This window comes from Nicotiana attenuata, unplaced genomic scaffold, assembly GCF_001879085.1.
Source record: "Nicotiana attenuata strain UT unplaced genomic scaffold, NIATTr2, whole genome shotgun sequence".
Classification (NCBI taxonomy): Eukaryota; Viridiplantae; Streptophyta; class Magnoliopsida; order Solanales; family Solanaceae; genus Nicotiana; species Nicotiana attenuata.
The window spans coordinates 332,644-350,617 of record NW_017671031.1 but is presented as its reverse complement, the minus strand read 5'-3'; the positions used below and the strand labels follow the sequence as shown (position 1 = coordinate 350,617).

General features: G+C 38.5%; 1 protein-coding gene, 1 non-coding gene and 1 pseudogene across 3 annotated transcripts; all 3 read right to left on the bottom strand.

Annotated features, from left to right (window-relative positions):
* Positions 1 to 1,302: 1,302 nt before the first annotated feature.
* LOC109205390 (F-box protein At4g22280-like) lies at positions 1,303 to 7,522 on the bottom strand. 2 transcript variants are annotated; one of them, XR_002064660.1, is made up of 7 exons: positions 7,267 to 7,522; positions 4,382 to 5,346; positions 4,104 to 4,259; positions 3,728 to 4,033; positions 2,092 to 2,361; positions 1,701 to 1,734; positions 1,303 to 1,585 (listed from the first exon to the last, which is right to left on the bottom strand). XR_002064660.1 is itself a non-coding variant. In XM_019368101.1 (5 exons), the coding sequence occupies exons 1-4, from the start codon at positions 7,277 to 7,279 to the stop codon at positions 3,749 to 3,751; spliced, it is 1,419 nt and encodes a 472-aa protein (XP_019223646.1). In that variant the 5' UTR covers positions 7,280 to 7,522; the 3' UTR covers positions 1,858 to 2,361; positions 3,728 to 3,748. The 2 variants fall into 2 exon arrangements, 1 of the variants encoding a protein (XP_019223646.1); XM_019368101.1 differs by lacking the exons at positions 1,303 to 1,585; positions 1,701 to 1,734 and having other exon boundaries at positions 1,858 to 2,361.
* Positions 7,523 to 7,972: 450 nt separating this feature from the next.
* On the bottom strand, positions 7,973 to 8,043 carry TRNAG-CCC. The gene has a single exon. It is a non-coding gene; the product is annotated as a tRNA-Gly (tRNA).
* Positions 8,044 to 14,795: 6,752 nt separating this feature from the next.
* LOC109205383 overlaps positions 14,796 to 17,974 on the bottom strand; it is a 23,683-nt pseudogene continuing 20,504 nt past the window's right edge.

Here is a 17,974-nt window from a genome sequence, read left to right as displayed (position 1 = left end):
GGCACGACAATTGTATACTGTAATAACAACCCTCCACCGCAGTTATAAGTCAAGAAGGAAAAAAATGCTTTTGAAGCATTATTGGCTTCCTCTTTCTTTATGCTTTTTCTTCCTTTCCCAACTCAACTACCAAAAGCACTATTGACTCTTTTCTATAATAGTGGTGTCGGAATAGCTTTTACGCACCTCGATTATTCCATTAGGTAGCTGCTACCTTTTACCAAAGTAGGTTTTGGATAACTCTGCCCTCCAAAATTAGAGAGATAAGAAGAAATCATCTAGCATTTTTTTGTCCCTATTAAAATTTGAACCTTAATCTCACATGATTTTCACTCAATTAAATGCTGAAGGCAAAAGGCAAAAGGCAAAAGATATTAGTGACTATGTAGAAAGGCAACACATTTCATACTACTACAACAACAACATCAACATCCCAGTATAATCCCACAAGTGGGGTCTGGGAAGGGTAATATGTACGCAGACCTTACCCCTACCCCGAGGGGCAGAGAGGCTGTTTCCAGAAGACCCTCGGCTCAAGAGAGCAACAGGAGACATATATTAGTACTATCAATAGACTCATAATAAAATAACATAAAATACATAACATAAAATAACAAAATAACAATAATATAAGAAATATAGGAAATACGAAAAAGGATGGAGAAAAGGATGGAAGGTATACTAATATCCAACATATAAAGCCCTGCATCAGTAGCTGATCAGTAGCCTCCTAAGACTAACTCCTAACTGGCTAGTCTCACTCTAGTGCATTGTAGTATTATTCACAACTTCTCCCTAATCTACAACCTTAATGCTCGACCTCCACAGTTCCCTGTCTAGGGCCATGTCCTCAGAAATCCTAAGTCGTGCCATGTCCTGCCTGATCACCTCTCCCCAATACTTCTTAGGTCTCCCTCTACCTCTCCTCGTGCCCACCACAGCCAGTCGCTCACACCTCCTCACTGGTGCATCAGTGCTCTTCCTCTGAATGTGCCCGAACCATCTGAGTCTTGCTTCCCACATCTTGTCCTCCATGGGGGCCACGCCCACCTTCTCTCGAATATCTTCATTCCTAATCTTGTCCATTCTTGTATGCCCGCACATCCACCTCAACATCCTCATCTCTGCTACTTTCATCTTCTGGATGTGTGAGTTTTTAACCGGCCAATACTCGGTCCCATACAACATAGCAGGCCTAACCACTGCTCTATAAAACTTACCTTTTAGTAACGGTGGCACTTTCTTGTAACACAAGACTCCCGTTGCTAACCTCCACTTCATCCACCCCACCCCTATACGGTGTGTGACATCCTCGTCGATCTCCCGATCCCCTGAATAACTGACCCAAGGTACTTGAAACTACCCCTTTTAGGGATGACTTGAGAGTCGAGCCTCACTTCCACTCCTGCTTCCATTGGCTCGGCCCCAAATTTGCACTCGGGGTATTCCGTCTTCGTCCTGCTCAGCCTGAAACCTTTAGACTCAAGGGCATGTCTCCAAACCTCTAGCCTCTCGTTGACGCCGCGTCGTGTCTCGTCAATTAGAACTATGTCATCAGCAAATAGCATGCATCATGGCACCTCCCCTTGAATATAACACATTTCATACTACAAATTAGCAATATCTAAGGTCTAAATACCAAGTACTAAGAAGATGGACCAACGAAAGGTAGAGAATTGTGTCCCTTCATGAATACTCACCTTCTCTTATATTTTGTATTATATTCTGACATGCCTGTAAAGAGGGCGTATCAGAAGAGTATCCCCTTGAAAAAAAACTCAATCTCTTCAATTATGAAACAGAACATAATGCAAAAGTTTGAAATGTTAAAACACACAAAATAGCAGACATAGGAACTTGATCAATGCATGTGTAACTTTCTTTCCCAAAGACCAAATAGTGATACAATAATTCCCCTATCCTTAATGTTCACATGACTAAGTCAGCTTGATATTATAGAAGTTTTACAATGTTTGATTCCTTTTTGAATAAAGAAAACAATCACAAAATCATCATCCTAGCATCTATGCCTATCCCCACAAAATAAAAGACAAAAGAGGCAAAGGTTCCTTAGCTAAGCTAACTGCTTACCTGTTCCAGTACAGTCAGATTCCACTACTCCAAAAAGACCTTAAAGATTTGTGAGCTAGGTGCCAAAAGAAGTTCCAACTGATTTACATGAACCTGGAGACAGCATTACCAAACAATAACTGATCTACGAAGTTGGACAAGCATACTAAAGCATGGTGTTGCACTCTTAATAGGAATCAAAAGATCATAGCCAGCGATCTGCAAGAGCCGCAACAAATGCTTGCAAACTAACTGCTTGTAGAAAACTGCATCACATACACCTACAATAAGCTGAATAAAGCATAAAAATGTTACTATCAGGTTTACACTTTACACACAATAACATGAATGCGTTTCTAAAGTCTGATGGCTTTTGAATGCAATACTGCAGCACTACCAAGTGTCAGAAAGAAGAAACGTGATCTTGCAGAGACCTTTCAAAACATATGAAAGATCAAAAGGCAAACCACCCTGATCTTGCAGAGCAAGCGTGAGTTTGATATCGAAATAGGTGATGTTACTTACTACATTAAGAATTTTAAGTGTAACAAGAAATTCGTCAAAGTACAAGTTAAATTTAAATTGACAGATTCTTTTGGCTAGCTGAAAGAGAAGAAAAATCAAATTTCAACAGGCCCCAAAAGGAGAACTTCATATTGCAATTACTCTTGCCTTTAACTACTTGAGGAAAGAAGAAATTCCTTGATGTTTCCAGTCGTAAAAGTCCAAACAGGTTCTAGTTCAACAATTTCTTAGCAACACTGTGTTCTTCTAAATAAGAAATCCCCTGAATGTGCATCCTAACTACAGAAACCAGATATTCAATAAGCAATTACAGCTCCCATTTATCTATTTATAATAGTAATCCAATTTAATACAGTCTTATGTGCAGAAGTTCAGTTAAAGCTGTCGAAAGATGGAACAATTAGGTCTGAAACTCTGAATATAATTGTCCAGTCAAACCTAACTCTATTAACACGGTGAGCTTTTGGTGCAACCACGTGCAAATCTTTATATACTTATATAAAGAGTCATATTTTCATCTGGCGACCAATAGATTCACAGACCAAAGCACGTGCAAATCTTTATATACTATATAAAGAGTCATATTTTCATTTGGCGACCAATAGATTCACAAAATTAGGGATAAAGAGTGATCTTATTTTGAGCTGGATAGCAACTAACATAAGCAGTGTAAAATGAACTTTGAAATGTAGATTAACAGGAAAGCATATGTGTACTTCTATGTTATTTTCAAGCACTAGCTACTTTGTCACAGAAAAGTTAAATTAACTCCGGGATAGATGCACCTCTATGATATTCTGGAACATGCATAACCCTTCCTCTTGTTTTCCCTACTTATAACAAACCCCTTGCAAGTTAACTCATGAATAGTCCATGGAAAACGACCTTCTGAAAATTACAAGAAACTAAGCATTCATCATTCCTATCTTGGTAAAACTCAAATTCACATCTCAATGGGAAGAATCCGAGATTTTAAACTCATTACTTATGCTGAGCACTCTGATTCAGTTATTTAGCTAGAAAATAGATTGATGAATCAAAGCAGAAGGGATAAAAAAAAGCCACATCTCTGCATGAAAAAGCAAAATGGCAAGGAAAAGCTATGAAGCTTCTTGATGGAAAAACAACTCACAGGTAAAGGCTCTTTGAGGTTTTACATAAACTTGATAGCACAAGACACTGATCCCCTGTGAAGACTTTGCAGTTGAACTTTAACTTCCTTTTGCTTCTTTGGATCCCCGAAATGTCTCTTTGAACACACTATGTTCAGCTTCTCCAAAACTAATGCATTTTTCACCAAATTTCTTAAAAAAGAAATTTCTGTATCATTACCATGAAAATTGGAGTATGTCACTGTCTTGAGACTAGACAAGAAACAGGATGGTACAGATCCCAAGTTCCAGTCATCTTCACAAAGGCGCATGCAGGGGGCAAGTCCCTGAATGGAAAGAAAAATGAAAAATAAAAAAGAATTTATAAATAAGTCCATAATGGCAAAGTATTTCTACCTCAGAAAAATGAAGTGATTGCAACTTTGGCAGACATTGGAGCAGTTCCTTCAATGGTCCAATCGTATGATTTTCAAGTTCCATACTCAACTCCAAATGCATCAAGTTATAAAATACTGGAAGTCGGTCTTTCTCTATGTCTGCGATGAAGAGAGACTTGCCAAGCAACAAGTGGGATCACAGAAAAGGAAAAGAAAAAAGATCAGTGCCGCATATTTAGACATTCAACATTCTAGACTGTCATGTTCTGTATCTAATTCCGTCCTGTTAATAATTACCTCAATAGCCCTGCTAGATATTCTCGCAGCGTTAATTTTGTGTATCCCTCTAAAGAGCTTAACAGCACGAAAAGCAATTTGATTTCGCTTCTCATAGAGAATTGGGATGTGAATAGATGCATAAACTGAGGGGGATAGATTATACAAATATATCTCATTTGAGAGATAACCACTGTACTTTAGGAAACTAAGACTTGCTGCATCAATCTTGATTTCGCAGCCATTTAGATCGTCAGTGGAGCCAAAGAAAGGCAAATCATCAATTGTCAAGCTCTTCAATGTAGAGATTGAAATTGCGACATGCTTCAAGTTCATCCATTCACAATCTAATATAGCCAACTCTCGAAGCATAGGGCAACCAGAAAACAGCCTCTGGGTTGAGCTATCATCCCGAAATGTGACAAGACATAGGTGCAACGTTCTAAGGAAAGGAAAAAAGGTACTAGCAGGTAGTTCAAGAACACAATTCATTTCAAGTTTTAGAGAAGTAAGTGTCTTGCTACTGAAAACACATTGAGGCAACATAAAAGGCTCTTCTACAAAAAGGCAAAGATCAAGCTCTTTAGCATTATGCTTAATAGCAGCTAAAATCCATAAACAAACATGAGAGGCACTGAAGCAAACACGGCAGGAAAGGCGAAACTTTTTGATGTCTGATTCTTCTCGAAGTTGAAAAACTCTCTGGACAAAGTGCATGAAACAAGTGACGTTCACAGGATAACCAAAAATCCCACTTGAATAGAGCAATGAGTCATCAAAGTCAATGTTTTCAACACAAGTCCAAAGATTCTTCCACCTTGTTGATAGTATACATGTCCCTACAACATCTCTGGTAGGAAGATATGAAAGAATGTGATGAAGAATGGAATCAGGTAAAATGCTGATCTTATCTTCTCTGTTATCAATGTTATGCTCTTCCAAAGCATTTTGCCGTTTGAAGCAGTTAATTGTGTGCCACCTATGCCCTGGACCGGCAAAAAGGCAGTTATTAGGTCGAATATAGCAGTAAAGAAGTAGAAAGGAAGAACATAAATGCAAGTTGAAGCTTAAGATTTTCGTTAGCTGATGTGTGGAAACCAAACAAAAGAAGACTTGGATCTCTAACGTCATCAATGATTTACTTCGCTGTCCGACAATCAAAGTATTTACAAGTTCGTAATGACATCCAAATCGTATCTTAAACGAGAAAACAGAAGAATCAATTATCAACCTAATGCATTAGAAGTTCTCACTAGTGAATCACGACGTTCCAATGAAATAGAACCCTTCTCCAACGGATGAAGGAAACAGTACGGTTGATATGTGATAATATATTAATATCAACAATAGAGGAATCCCACTTGGCCATATTTGGGACAAGGTAGGGGAAGGCAATATAATGGGCATAAGATTTGTAACAACAAAATCTGGACTGGATCAGCTGAAAATCAGTTCAGCCGAATCGGAAGCTAGTTTAGCTGAGCTGAGTAGCTTGGCCGAGCCTAGGGGTAGCTCATTCAATCCAAGGACTACTTCAACTGAGACGAACACCAGTTCAGCCAAGACGCAGACCAATTCAACTGAGTTGAAGACAAAAGCTTTGAACCCATGTCAACCAATCAACCAGATAATGATTTTTGGGTCTTCATTATGACAGGTTAAGCTTAAGATGAGTCTGAGTCAACTAGATTAGCATGAATTTGATCACACCTAGACTGAACTAAGTCCAAGGAGTTAGGCCAGAGAATCAATCAAGATCCAAGTTACCGTGGGAAAAGCTTAACACATTTGACAGAGAAACTTATAAGCAAAGGATGTAGTTAGTAACTAACTTCCCATGTACTGAGAGACAAAGGAACAAACCAGTCACTTGATGCAATCCTTAAAATACAAGAAAGTCAGCTGAGCAAACTATCAATTATCGCCACAACATGGGGGCATAATCTACTAATGCAGACTTAACGAACTCGTCTAGAAGAGTGTGTACAAATTCTTAGGATAGCTAATTTCCATCTCTAACTCTATAAATATATGAACTTATCATTTATCAACAACAATAGGACATCATACATCCAACACAACACATCCACAACCCATGTTATCCTTTTTTGGTCAATTTTATTCCATGCAGTTTATTTTAGTTTTTCATCTTACATCCAAGTATTTACAACTTTCACTTGCACACTTTCTTAAAATTTCATCCCCTCTTTAGTCTAGTCCTATTAACAACCTCAACTTTCTTCCACACTAGTGTTGCAACTTGTACTTGCAAGTACCTTACAGGAAGAGATCTATTAAACTCTCACATTGATGAAGGGAATGAGTTGTTGTCACCTTATATATGTCTTGGATAATCCTCAACTTATGAACTAATTTTTAAGGTTGAGTTAGACCCAAAGTTCATTTTCTTTCTTTACATGTTACCAGAGCCAGACTCATCCCTATTTTTAGTTTAGCCAATGTTGGACTCTCATGTTATGTTGCTCACACTCCACATATCCCGAGTTGGGTGGGGCAGTGTAGGAGTCCCACATTGGTCTCCTTCCTTACATGATCTTAGGCCCAAGGTTCATTTCTAGTCAAAGGAATAGAGTCTCTTCTCCATAGGAATCATCACAAAATTTTGGGAATCATTAACATGTGATTCGGCTACAATCTACAGAGCTGACTATGCTCAATCATCTAATACACTTCGCCAACAAAAGATCAAATGTATCTCAAGAAATCCAAAATCAACAGCGGTAATTGAAAAAGCTAAAGAAAGAGCCACCTTTACTAAAAAATGGAATAAAGAATAGAAAATAAAAGACGAATATAAGCTATATGCAATTCGACAGTAGCATCAACAACCCCAGAAGACATAACCCAAAAAGAAAACAGAGAAGAGAGTGAAAGGGGGAGCTCACCACTAGTGATCATAGTTGATATTTGACCCGACAAACGAACCGAATGCCTTCGTTTGAGGGGAAGGGTTTGATATCAGAGAGAAGCCTGAACCCGGCAACATCCGAGTCGGTGTGTGTGCATATCGTCAATCGTGTAACGCCTTTAGTAGTAATGATGGGAAGCACGCTTTCGTCACGTGACCCCAAATTCTGTACTCCATTTGACAAATCCAGCTTCTTACACTTGTATGGCGCCCATTTGGTTTCTCTTCTTTTTTTATTTTGGCGTACAATTTTTTGGGGAGCCTTGTTATAGAAAAGATATCATAAAAACTCTCATTCTCAAAGAAGTTTTCATATTATTGGAATAATACATTAAAAATCCAAATGTCGGTTTTTTTTATTTTTTTTGCAAATTTCCAGTCACTTTTGATTAAGAAATGAAAAAAACTAGTTCAAGCATTAGCAAAAATAGTAGGGGAAATGCAATGCTATGCAGTATATAGTAGTATTACTGTTTTAGTATCAAAGAAACTTAACTTAGGCGATTGTTTATGTTAATCATTGCGAACTGTGCTCATAAAGTTAAGAATTAGCCATGTAAATTAAAATGTATGACAAAAAATAACAGAAAGTGTAATCATTCTATTCAATTCTTCACTTTATGCCCACCACTTGCAGGTGCAAAAATATGTGATAAGTGCGTCGATTCAAAATAAAACATAACTGCGCATCCGGGGAATCCAACCCCGGTCAGTACCGTGGGAGGGTACTATGATACCACTACACCAGATGCGCTTGCATGTCGTTGCAGCTGCTTGAGTTGAATTTGATAAGATATTTTTCTTAATTTATAGTAATTGGGTTGCCTAGGATTTTGAAACCCATACTGGAATAAGTTATAAAATTAGCTTGTGGGATTCGGAGCTATTGGATACTCTTAATTTCAAAGGGTAGAGACACATTGAAAGGTGTTTCTACCTAACCAATTATCGACCAAATTTTATGTTTTTATTTACCGTGAAAATGATAATAACAATTAAATTTGATTATGGGACTTGTCACACCCCCTTTTTTCACTTCACTAACCTCTTAAAATATATAAAAAGATTTTGAAGCTCAAAAGGGTCTTCAAACTTGAAAGTGACAAAAATTTATGTTCAAAATGATTTTTTTAGAGTCGCCACCTGACATTGGTTTTGGTGTGTCAGACCAACATTTTTAGAAAGAATTTTTTCCTTTTAAAACACTTTGGACTCAAAAACTAAGTCAGCACCAGAGATTCGGGCAAGGGGGTTCATTTGACTCGGGGAGAAGGTGTTAGGCACTCTCCAAGTCCCGTGAAAGTCACGGTTGCGTACTCAATCTAGTTGGCTTTTAGAATATTCATATTGAGGTAAAAATAAACACAGAAAAGAAAAATAAACACACAAGAGGCTCGAGGCCGTCCCCACCTAATAAAAGAAAAATGAAAACAAAAATACTACGAGTTCTACTATCGACCTCTAAATACAAATGCTTCGGGACATATCCCGGAATAAAACACATACAAATCCTTCGGGGCATTCCCCGGATAATAATGGACTAAAAGGGGACGACCTCTAGCCTCGAAAAAGAAAAAAACAAACAAATAAACTACCTAATACTTGCTTACCCAGGTGGCTGGCCTAAACATGTTCCTAGCGATTAAGTAAGAAGAGTAAAAATAAAAATAAACTAAAGTAAATAAAATTCTTTTCATGCTCATTCTCCTTTTAACTTTTAATTTTCATGTATTTAGACCAAGCCAATCCTAAAGCATGTAATTTAACTAAATACTAGTGGGCTCGATCTTTTTCAAATTCCCCACGGCTCAATATCATTTAAACAAGTATAGATCAGCCAAAGGAGATAAGCATCCAGAATACATAAACTAGAGTAAGAATACAAATAATAGTTGAAAGAAATATATGGTGGATCCAAAGTGATAAAGAGCCTTTTAAATTCCACTTTAGCCCATCCATGTATCTTTTTGACTTTTTAGAAATCGAATAACACCAAGCTGACCTTAGTCACTCAAAATTAACACACCATCAGACACACTAATATGAACTCAGAATTTTCAAACCTACACTACACGTCTGAGCATATTCACATAGCATTCACCACACTCCAGCATATTAAACATATTGAAATAACATCATGGGTATTTGGACAAAAGAAATCTGGATTTTAAGTGAAAGTACATCAACTAAGACACAACCAGAAACTTGCAAAAATCACAATAGCCATTCTTAGAAGGTGACCTGCCAACTTCCTATGAACGATTTAGTCTTATAGCTCAAGCGGGAATCGATTCAAGCCTAACGATTTAGGAAGATAGAACCAAACAAGCATTCATTTTAGATGTAGGAGCATAAACAGTATAGACACATTGGCTACTGGAAACAAAGTTAGCTCAACTACCATTACAAACCGACAGTTATGTTTAACCAACCAATCATCAAGCTAGCGAAAGAATTCGGCCATATGCCGAGTTGACAGTTAGTCATTTAATCATCTAATACACTGGAACTTTTGATAATCTAAGATGTTATCCATTTAAGATTTTTGACTATGTTATATCCAATTTCAATCATGGTAAATGATAGAGTAAGACATAGAGATACTATCACCACAACATGGACACTAACTTAGCATCCCAGAGACATCAAGTTCAAAACAACGTGGCTAATCAACCATTCATGTGGCCAACAGAAGAAGGAAGCGAATAAAAACAACAGTCTTTACTTACACATAGCTACAGGAGATTTACTCAGATCTACCAGTCAAACGAGATAGAACATGCTTCTATAGAAAAACAAACATGTTACAAAACCATCTTACACTAGATTTCTCACATAAATGCGAAACTAAGCAAGGAGATGCTACTTCATTTAGTCAGAACTAAGCAAGGAAACTAAGCACACTTTAAGCACAAAGATGATAACAAAGCACCCCATTACAGTTCAAAAAGAGCAAATGTGATTCAACTATTCTTCTAGCTAAAACCTGAAGTTCGAATTCGGATTGAGATCACACCAAAGAAAATAAAATTAAGGGAGGAGGAAATGAACCTGAAATGAACTTTCTATCAATAACACTTCAACGGCTACAATGATTCACAGAGAATGAATTCGAACAAAGGGTTGCGACAGGAACCACGAACCAGTAGCAAGAATCGAGCAACGTCGGGAAATCGAACCCACCTCGAACAGCCTCTCAAACTAATCGAACTCCATATTTGAAACAAGAAGCCGAAATTAAAATGAAGAAACAGAGATCCACTTCTTTGATTTTTCTGTTTTTGGGAACCAAAAGAACACTAATAGAGAACTCTAATTTTTCGAATGAATTGAAATTAGAAGAACAACTGAAAATCCGAAAACCCTAACTCTTTCTCCCAAAGTTTCTTCGATTTTTTTGTCCAAAGAACCCTAGTTTTTCCTCTAAAATTTTCTCCAGAACCAAACCCCTAATTTTTCTTTTCCTTAGAACCCCAATTTATATGCCAACCCAGAACCTTCTATGCTTTTTTCCTCAAGAAATCCTCCGAAAAAATCCAAAAAGAGTCCGAAAATAGATTTTTAGGAAGATGGACGCCTAGGATTTTGATCCTACGGTTCCCATTTTTCTATCATCCGTTCATGGACGGTCTTAATTTCTCGAAGAAAGTGAGAGATGAACGCGTGAAATCGGGAAAGAATATTCCCGTTGTCAAAAGTCGTAATGCCACGTGGAGAGAGAGATGAGAGGAGGGGACCAGCGAGGGGGGGTCGTGTAATGATTGGAGGAATTTTTCGGCGGGTTAGGGTGGTAGGCAGTGGCAGAGAGTGGAGGAAGGGGGTGCCATTTTTGGGAGATGGGGGATTAGGTTTAGGTTTTTTTTGGGGTGTTATAATTAGGTTTTATATGGGGTTAAAATGAAATGTGGGCTGTTGGATTAGAGTGGAATGGAGGGCTGAGATTTAAGAAGGAATGGGGCAGGTCAGATGGCTGGGCGCGGGTCATGAGCTGCTGGGTTGGTGAGAAGTATAAAGAGGTGTGGGTCTTGTGGGCTGGGGATTAATTGGGTCAAGGGGGAACAGAAATTGGGCCTACAAATTGGGGTTTCAACTCTTTTAAATCCAAAAATAAATAAAAACTTGAACATTTCTTTTAAAATGATTTAAAATTAATTCTAATTAATTAAAGTAAAATATATCATACTATGAAACTATATTTTTTATATAAATTATTATATTCAAAATAAAAGTTAAAATCATGGTAAGAACAAAAATATATTACTATAAAAATATTAATAACCTAAACTAAATAGAAATAAGATAGAACATGAAACTATTTCTTCTTCTTCTTCTTTTTTTTGTATTTTTCAATTTTTGTGCCTTAAAAACTAAAATTATAATTAATAATAAAGTGAAATCCTATAGAAATAAACTCAAATAACTATCCTAAAAATACTAGGGCTATTAAAGGTAATTCTAATGTGCGGGTCAAAAATTACATGTCTACAGCTGCCCTTTTTTACGGGAAGCACGAAGTGTTTCCAAATTAAGAACAACAAGACATGTTTTTGACCCGACCCATATTTAGAGAGACTATAACTAAAAGAAAAGAGAATGTGATCGAGCCCTGATATCTGAGCTGCCTACATATCCTTGGTTATAAAGGAATCAAGCCACGTGTAGTTCATAAGTGAGAAGGACGATGGAGTATCGAGGTGGAGAGTCGAGTGAAGTGCCGTCGAGGTTCCGGTCCGCGGGTCCTTCCATTACATAAAAAAATAAAAGAAAAAATTACAGCAAAAGTAAAGGAAAAATACAAGATCTTATCTACTTCTTGTCTTGAATCTTCCTTGAATCTCTACTTGATCCTTCAACATGAAACTGAAAAATGGTCCCTGTTCTTCAGATTGGCTCCTGATGCCTCTTGAATTTGAGAATTGAAAGTAACTCTGAAATAAATTCCCTCGTTCTCCAGGTGGGCGCCTGCCACTAACTTAAAACTTGAAATGAATTCCCTCATTTTCCAGGTGGGCGCCTGCGACTTGCTTGAAATGGATTCCCTCGTTCTCCAGGTGGGTGCCTGCAACTTTCTTGAAACTTGAAATGAATTCCCTCATTCTCCAGGTGGGTGCCTGCGAATGACTTGAACTTTGAAATAATTCCCTCATTCTCCAGGTGGGCGTCTGCCAATGGCTTGAACTTGAAATAATTTCCCTCATTCTCCAGGTGGGCGCCTGCCACTGATTTAAAACTGAAATTAATTCCCTCATTCTCCAGGAGGGCGCCTGCGACTTGCTTAAAACTTGAAATGAAATTCCCTCGTTCTCCAAGTTGGCGCCTGCGACTTGCTTAAAACTTGAAATGAATTCCCTCATTCTCCAGGTGGGCGCCTGCGACCGACTTGAAATTTAAAATGAATTCTCTCATTCTCCAGATAGGCGTCTGCGACCGACTTGAAACTTGAAATGGATTCCCTCATTCTCCAGGTGGGCGCCTGCAATTAAACAAAACAGACAAAAATAAAGAAAATTTTCTGCCCTAGTTTGTACCAGGAACATTAGTGACTGTTAGTTAAACCCCATTTTTCAGGAGGGTCCTGAAAACTTAAAACTAAATCCTTGAAAATTAAAATTAAATCCCAATATCTAGGAGGGTCCTGAAGACTTGAGAATTAATCCCATTATCCAGGAGGGTCCTGAAAACTTAAAACCTAAATCCCATTATACAGGAGGGTCCTGAAAACTTAGAAACTAAATTCCATTATCCAGGAGGGTCCTGAAAACTTAAAACTAAATCTCATTATCCAGGAGGGTCCTGAAAATTTGAAACTAAATCCCACTATCCAGGAGGGTCATGAAAACTTAAAACTAAATCTCATTATCCAGGAGGGTCATGAAAACTTAAAACTAAATCCCATTATCCAGGAGGGTCCTGAGCAGCCGAGAATGAACTTACCTGAGCCATGCTCTCTTCTGGAGGATCAGTGCAGAAAGAACAAAATTCCTTGCCCCTGAACCATGCTTTCCCCATGGAGGGTCCCTGCGGATTAACAAATTTTCTTGCCCATGTTTCAGACAAATAAAATCTTGTTAGTGTGAAAATGTGGTGGTTAGTTTGTGGCATCGTTGTTGAGTATCTGCTTCTGCCACTGCCATGCTTCATTTTGATTAGTTACTTCAGTCCAACAAAGAGTTGTTTGACCTTTTGGTTGGAACTAGACCACAAAACCTCTGAATGACCTGAATCTCTTACACTCACTTGTTGCATTGTGTTTTTCATTCTGAAAGTTGCTGAATCTTTGTATTTTCTTAAAATTCAAGAATCACCTTATCACTTGAACTTCATTTATCACCATACTGCTCATTCTGAATCATGTCACTTATGATGTGCTTGGGCGAACTCCGCTTTGTGCAATTTAAAAGTTGGTAGTATGATTTGGAATCCTTTCCTGCTTGTTCAACAAGGGCTAACTCGAAAAAGACTCATAAGATAGACTCAAAGAGCACAGTGAAGTGATTTTTGGCAAAAGGAACAAAGGAAAATTTGAACAAAGATGACTATGTGAAGAAGAATGGAAAAAACACTTATCTGAGTGAAGCGGCTAGCTCCAATAATCATGACATGCATTTTGGATTGATCAGCCTAATCCGTCCAACCAATTATTTTCAGTTCATGTCATGTCTTCATACTTCAAAACTGGGCTTTCAATGATCCAATTTTCCTGTAAAGTCACGAGCCTCATTCGACTTGAAGTGCCCCGAAGAATTTTCACCAACAAGCCTCTCTCATTTGTTCAACTCTCAACTCACCATCGCCTTATGGTGCCCGCGAGGGTTTTCACCAATAAGACTCTCTCATTTTAAATTTTCTCTCAGCTCACCATCGCCTTACGGTTCCTGTGAGGGTTTTCACCAATAAGAATCTCGTATTTTAAATTTTCTCTCAGCTCTTGTGCCCATGAACAAAGTGTTACCCATGATGTAAATCATACCTCTATCTCGCTTGACTTGGCATCCTCAAAGATTGATCGGAAGGTCTTTCTCTGGATTGTAATGTAAGCTTTTGGACAGGGCTAGAAAGAAAGGGTGGCATGAAAGCTCAAACTAATTTAAGATGAAAAGGGTTCAAAAATACAACTCTTGGAATAAGATCTTTTGCAAAATCAAAACTTATGCCCCAGTTTCTTTGGGCCTGGGGGAATCTTGGATTTTCATTTTGAGGGGACCGAACCGTAAGGCTGCCTACGCATCCTTAAAAGGAATCAGGTCGAACGTAGTTCAAACAAAAGTTGTTTCTTTTTCTTTCTTTTTTTCTTTTTTTAAAAATTCTTTTCTTCTCTTTCTTCTTTTTCTTCCTCTTGTTTTCCAATTCTACTCCTGATTCCAAAAGAGGGGTATGAAAGAAAATAAATAAGGCTCAAAAGGGGTAACAAAGGATAAAAGTATTTGGGTAGCAGAACAAAATGCCTTCGTTATTCCAACTTTGAACATACCAAGTACAAAATGCAATTGAAGGTAAGCAAAGAAATTATATATAGTACCTCTTGACTGTATCAGAATTGATAGCCATATCTACATATTTGCCTTCTTTGTCTGTTAAATACAAAACACCATTGGGCAACACTCTTGTCACAACGAACGGCCCCTGCCAGTTTGGGGCGAACTTTTGTTTAGCTTCAACCTGATGAGGAAGTATGCGCTTCAATACCAGCTGGCCTACTTCGAATATCCGAGGACATACCTTCTTGTTGTATGCTCTTGCCATTCTCTTCTGATACAATTGACCATGACATACTGCAGCCAATCTTTTCTCACCGATCAAACTCAACTGCTCTGGCCGGGTTGACCCACTCATCATCATTGATTTCAGCTTCTGCAATGATCCAAAGTGATGGAATCTCAACTTCCGCAGGTATAACTGCCTCAGTTCCATATACTAGCAAATAAGGAGTTGCACCTACTGAAGTGCGAACAATAGTGCGATAACCCAGTAAGGCAAAGGGCAACTTTTCATGCCATTACCTAGAACCTTGCACCATCTTACAAAGTATCTTCTTTATGTTCTTGTTAGTAGCCTCAACAGCTCCATTCGCCTTGGGATGGTACGGAGTGGAGTTTCGATGCATAATCTTGAACTGTTGGCATACCTCTTTCATCAAATGACTGTTGAGGTTGGTAGCATTGTCTGTGATGATCACCTTGGGAATTCCGAACCGACAAATGATATTTGAATGAACAAAATCCACCACTACCTTCTTGTTCACGGACTTGAAAGTTATAGCTTCGACCCACTTGGTAAAGTAATCAATGGCCACCAGAATAAATCTATGCCCGTTCGATGCTGCCGGCTCAATTGGTCCAACGACATCCATGCCCCAAGCAACAAATGGCCAAGGTGCAGACATTTTATGCAAATCAGATGGCGGGGAATGAATCAAATCACCGTGCACCTGGCATTGATGACATTTGCGAACAAAGCTGATGCAATCCCGTTCCATTGGTGAGCCAATAATAACCTGCTTGAAGTATCTTCTTTGCTAAGACATACCCATTCATATGCGGCCCGCAAACTCCAGAATGCACTTCGGCCATGATAGTTGAAGCTTCTTTAGCATCTATGCACCTCAACAGTCCCAAATCTGGAGTCCTCTTGTACAAGATTCCCCCACTCAAGAAAAATCCACTATCCAGACTTCGGATGGTTCTCTTTTGATCACCTGTGGCATGTACTGGATATACCCCCGACTTGATGTATTCCTTAATATCATGGAACCAAGGTTCGCCATCAATTTCCTCTTCAACCACATTACAATAAGCATGTTGATCACGAACTTAGATATGCACGGGGTCAACATAAGCCTTGTACGGATGATGTAACATTGACACCAGAGTAGCCAAGGCATCGGCAATCTCACTATGAACCCTGGGAATATGTCTGTATTCTACCGACCTGAATTGTTGACAAAGATCATGCAGACACTGTCGGTACGGTATGAGCTTCAAGTCCCGAGTCTCCCATTCTCCTTGAATCTGGTGAACCAACAAATCTTAATCTCCCAGAACTAGTATTTCCTGGACTCCCATGTCTACAGCTAATCTCAAACCCAGAATGCATGCTTCGTACTCAGCCATGTTGTTGGTGCAATAAAATCGAAGTTGGGCTGTTACATGGTAGTGTTGCCCTGTTTCAGAGATGAGTACAACCCCTATTCTGACACCTTTCATGTTAGCAGCTCCATCAAAGAAGAGTTTCCAACCTGGCTTTTCATCATGATCAACCTCGTCAACGCACATCACTTCTTCATCAGGAAAATAAGTCTCCAGTGGCTCATATTCTTCATCCACCAGATTCTCGGCCAAGTGGTCGGCCAAGGCTTGGGCTTTCATCGTGGTGCGAGTCACATAGATGATGTCAAACTCTATGAGTAAAATCTGCCACTTTGCAAGTCTTCCTGTGGGCATAGGCTTCTGAAAGATACACTTTAGAGGATCTATGCGAGAAATGAGTGTGAGCACGTGATTTTTGCCCTAAGCAAACTATTTCCAAAAGTCTCAAATAATTGATTTCTCTATTATTTTTACAATCTTCGTGAATTTTTTGCTAACTTTTTGTGTTAATTGGTTGCATTTCATTCATATGAAAATACAATTATGCATTTGCATTTAGGGATTTAATGTTACAATTTTAGTATTAGGTAGTTTTAGAACAAATTTAAAGAAAATTGCAAAAATAGTTCTTTGCACGTTTAATTGTTAATTGTTGCATTTATCTTTAAATAGTATTTTTAGATAATTTTAGGAGTTAAATAGTTTAATTAGGTCTTTGTTTTGTTTTAACATTTTATAAAATCAAAATAAAATAAAATAATAATAAATAAATACAAAAGCCAAAATGAACAAACAATTATAATAAGAAGGCTGCTTTGAATTGGGCCATTGTTAACAAATTCGGAGCCCAGGAGTTAAAACAAGCCCCAGGCCAGCCCAAACCCGCGTCTAAACCCGGTCCAGCCCCCCATAACCCAAAATGACGTCGTTTTAGGGTTTAATCTCAGCCGTTGCTCCTCAATCCAACGGACGAGATCGTCCTAGGATCTCAGTATAAGACTGTCCGAACGCTCCCCCCCACCCCCATTTCCTCATCTCCCTCACCCTACCTCTCCTCTCAAACCCTAATCCAAGCCACCACCAAACCCCACTGCCTGAGGGTGGCGGCGCTGCCTCCAATCGCTGTAAAAATAACACTACAGCTCCCTCTCCTCTCCCTCATCACTAATCCACGACCATATTCCCTCGAATCAAACCCAGAAGCTCTGAATATGTGTTTAAAAATCGGGTCTCAAAACACAAGTTCATCCAAATGACTCCAAATCTTCACCATACAGTCTCCTCGTCCTCCCCCTCACAAATCCGTGGTTATTTTCTTTCGAAGTTCACCAGGCCGCCTCCAATTTCAAATCTAGGGTTTCAAGTTTTTCTGCCATTGGGAAAGCTTCACTCTCGGATGATTTTGATTAATATTATGAGTTTATTTCGACAAAGATAAACCCATAATATTAATTAAATTCGTTCCCAGAAATCAAATAAGCTCGAAGATTAATTCAGTAAGTCATTTTCCCCTTTTCAGTTTCGATTTAGTTCGCTTCTTGTTCTATCTTTTAATTAAGTGTAGTTTTAATTTCTGAATATTTTAATTAGTGATTTGTT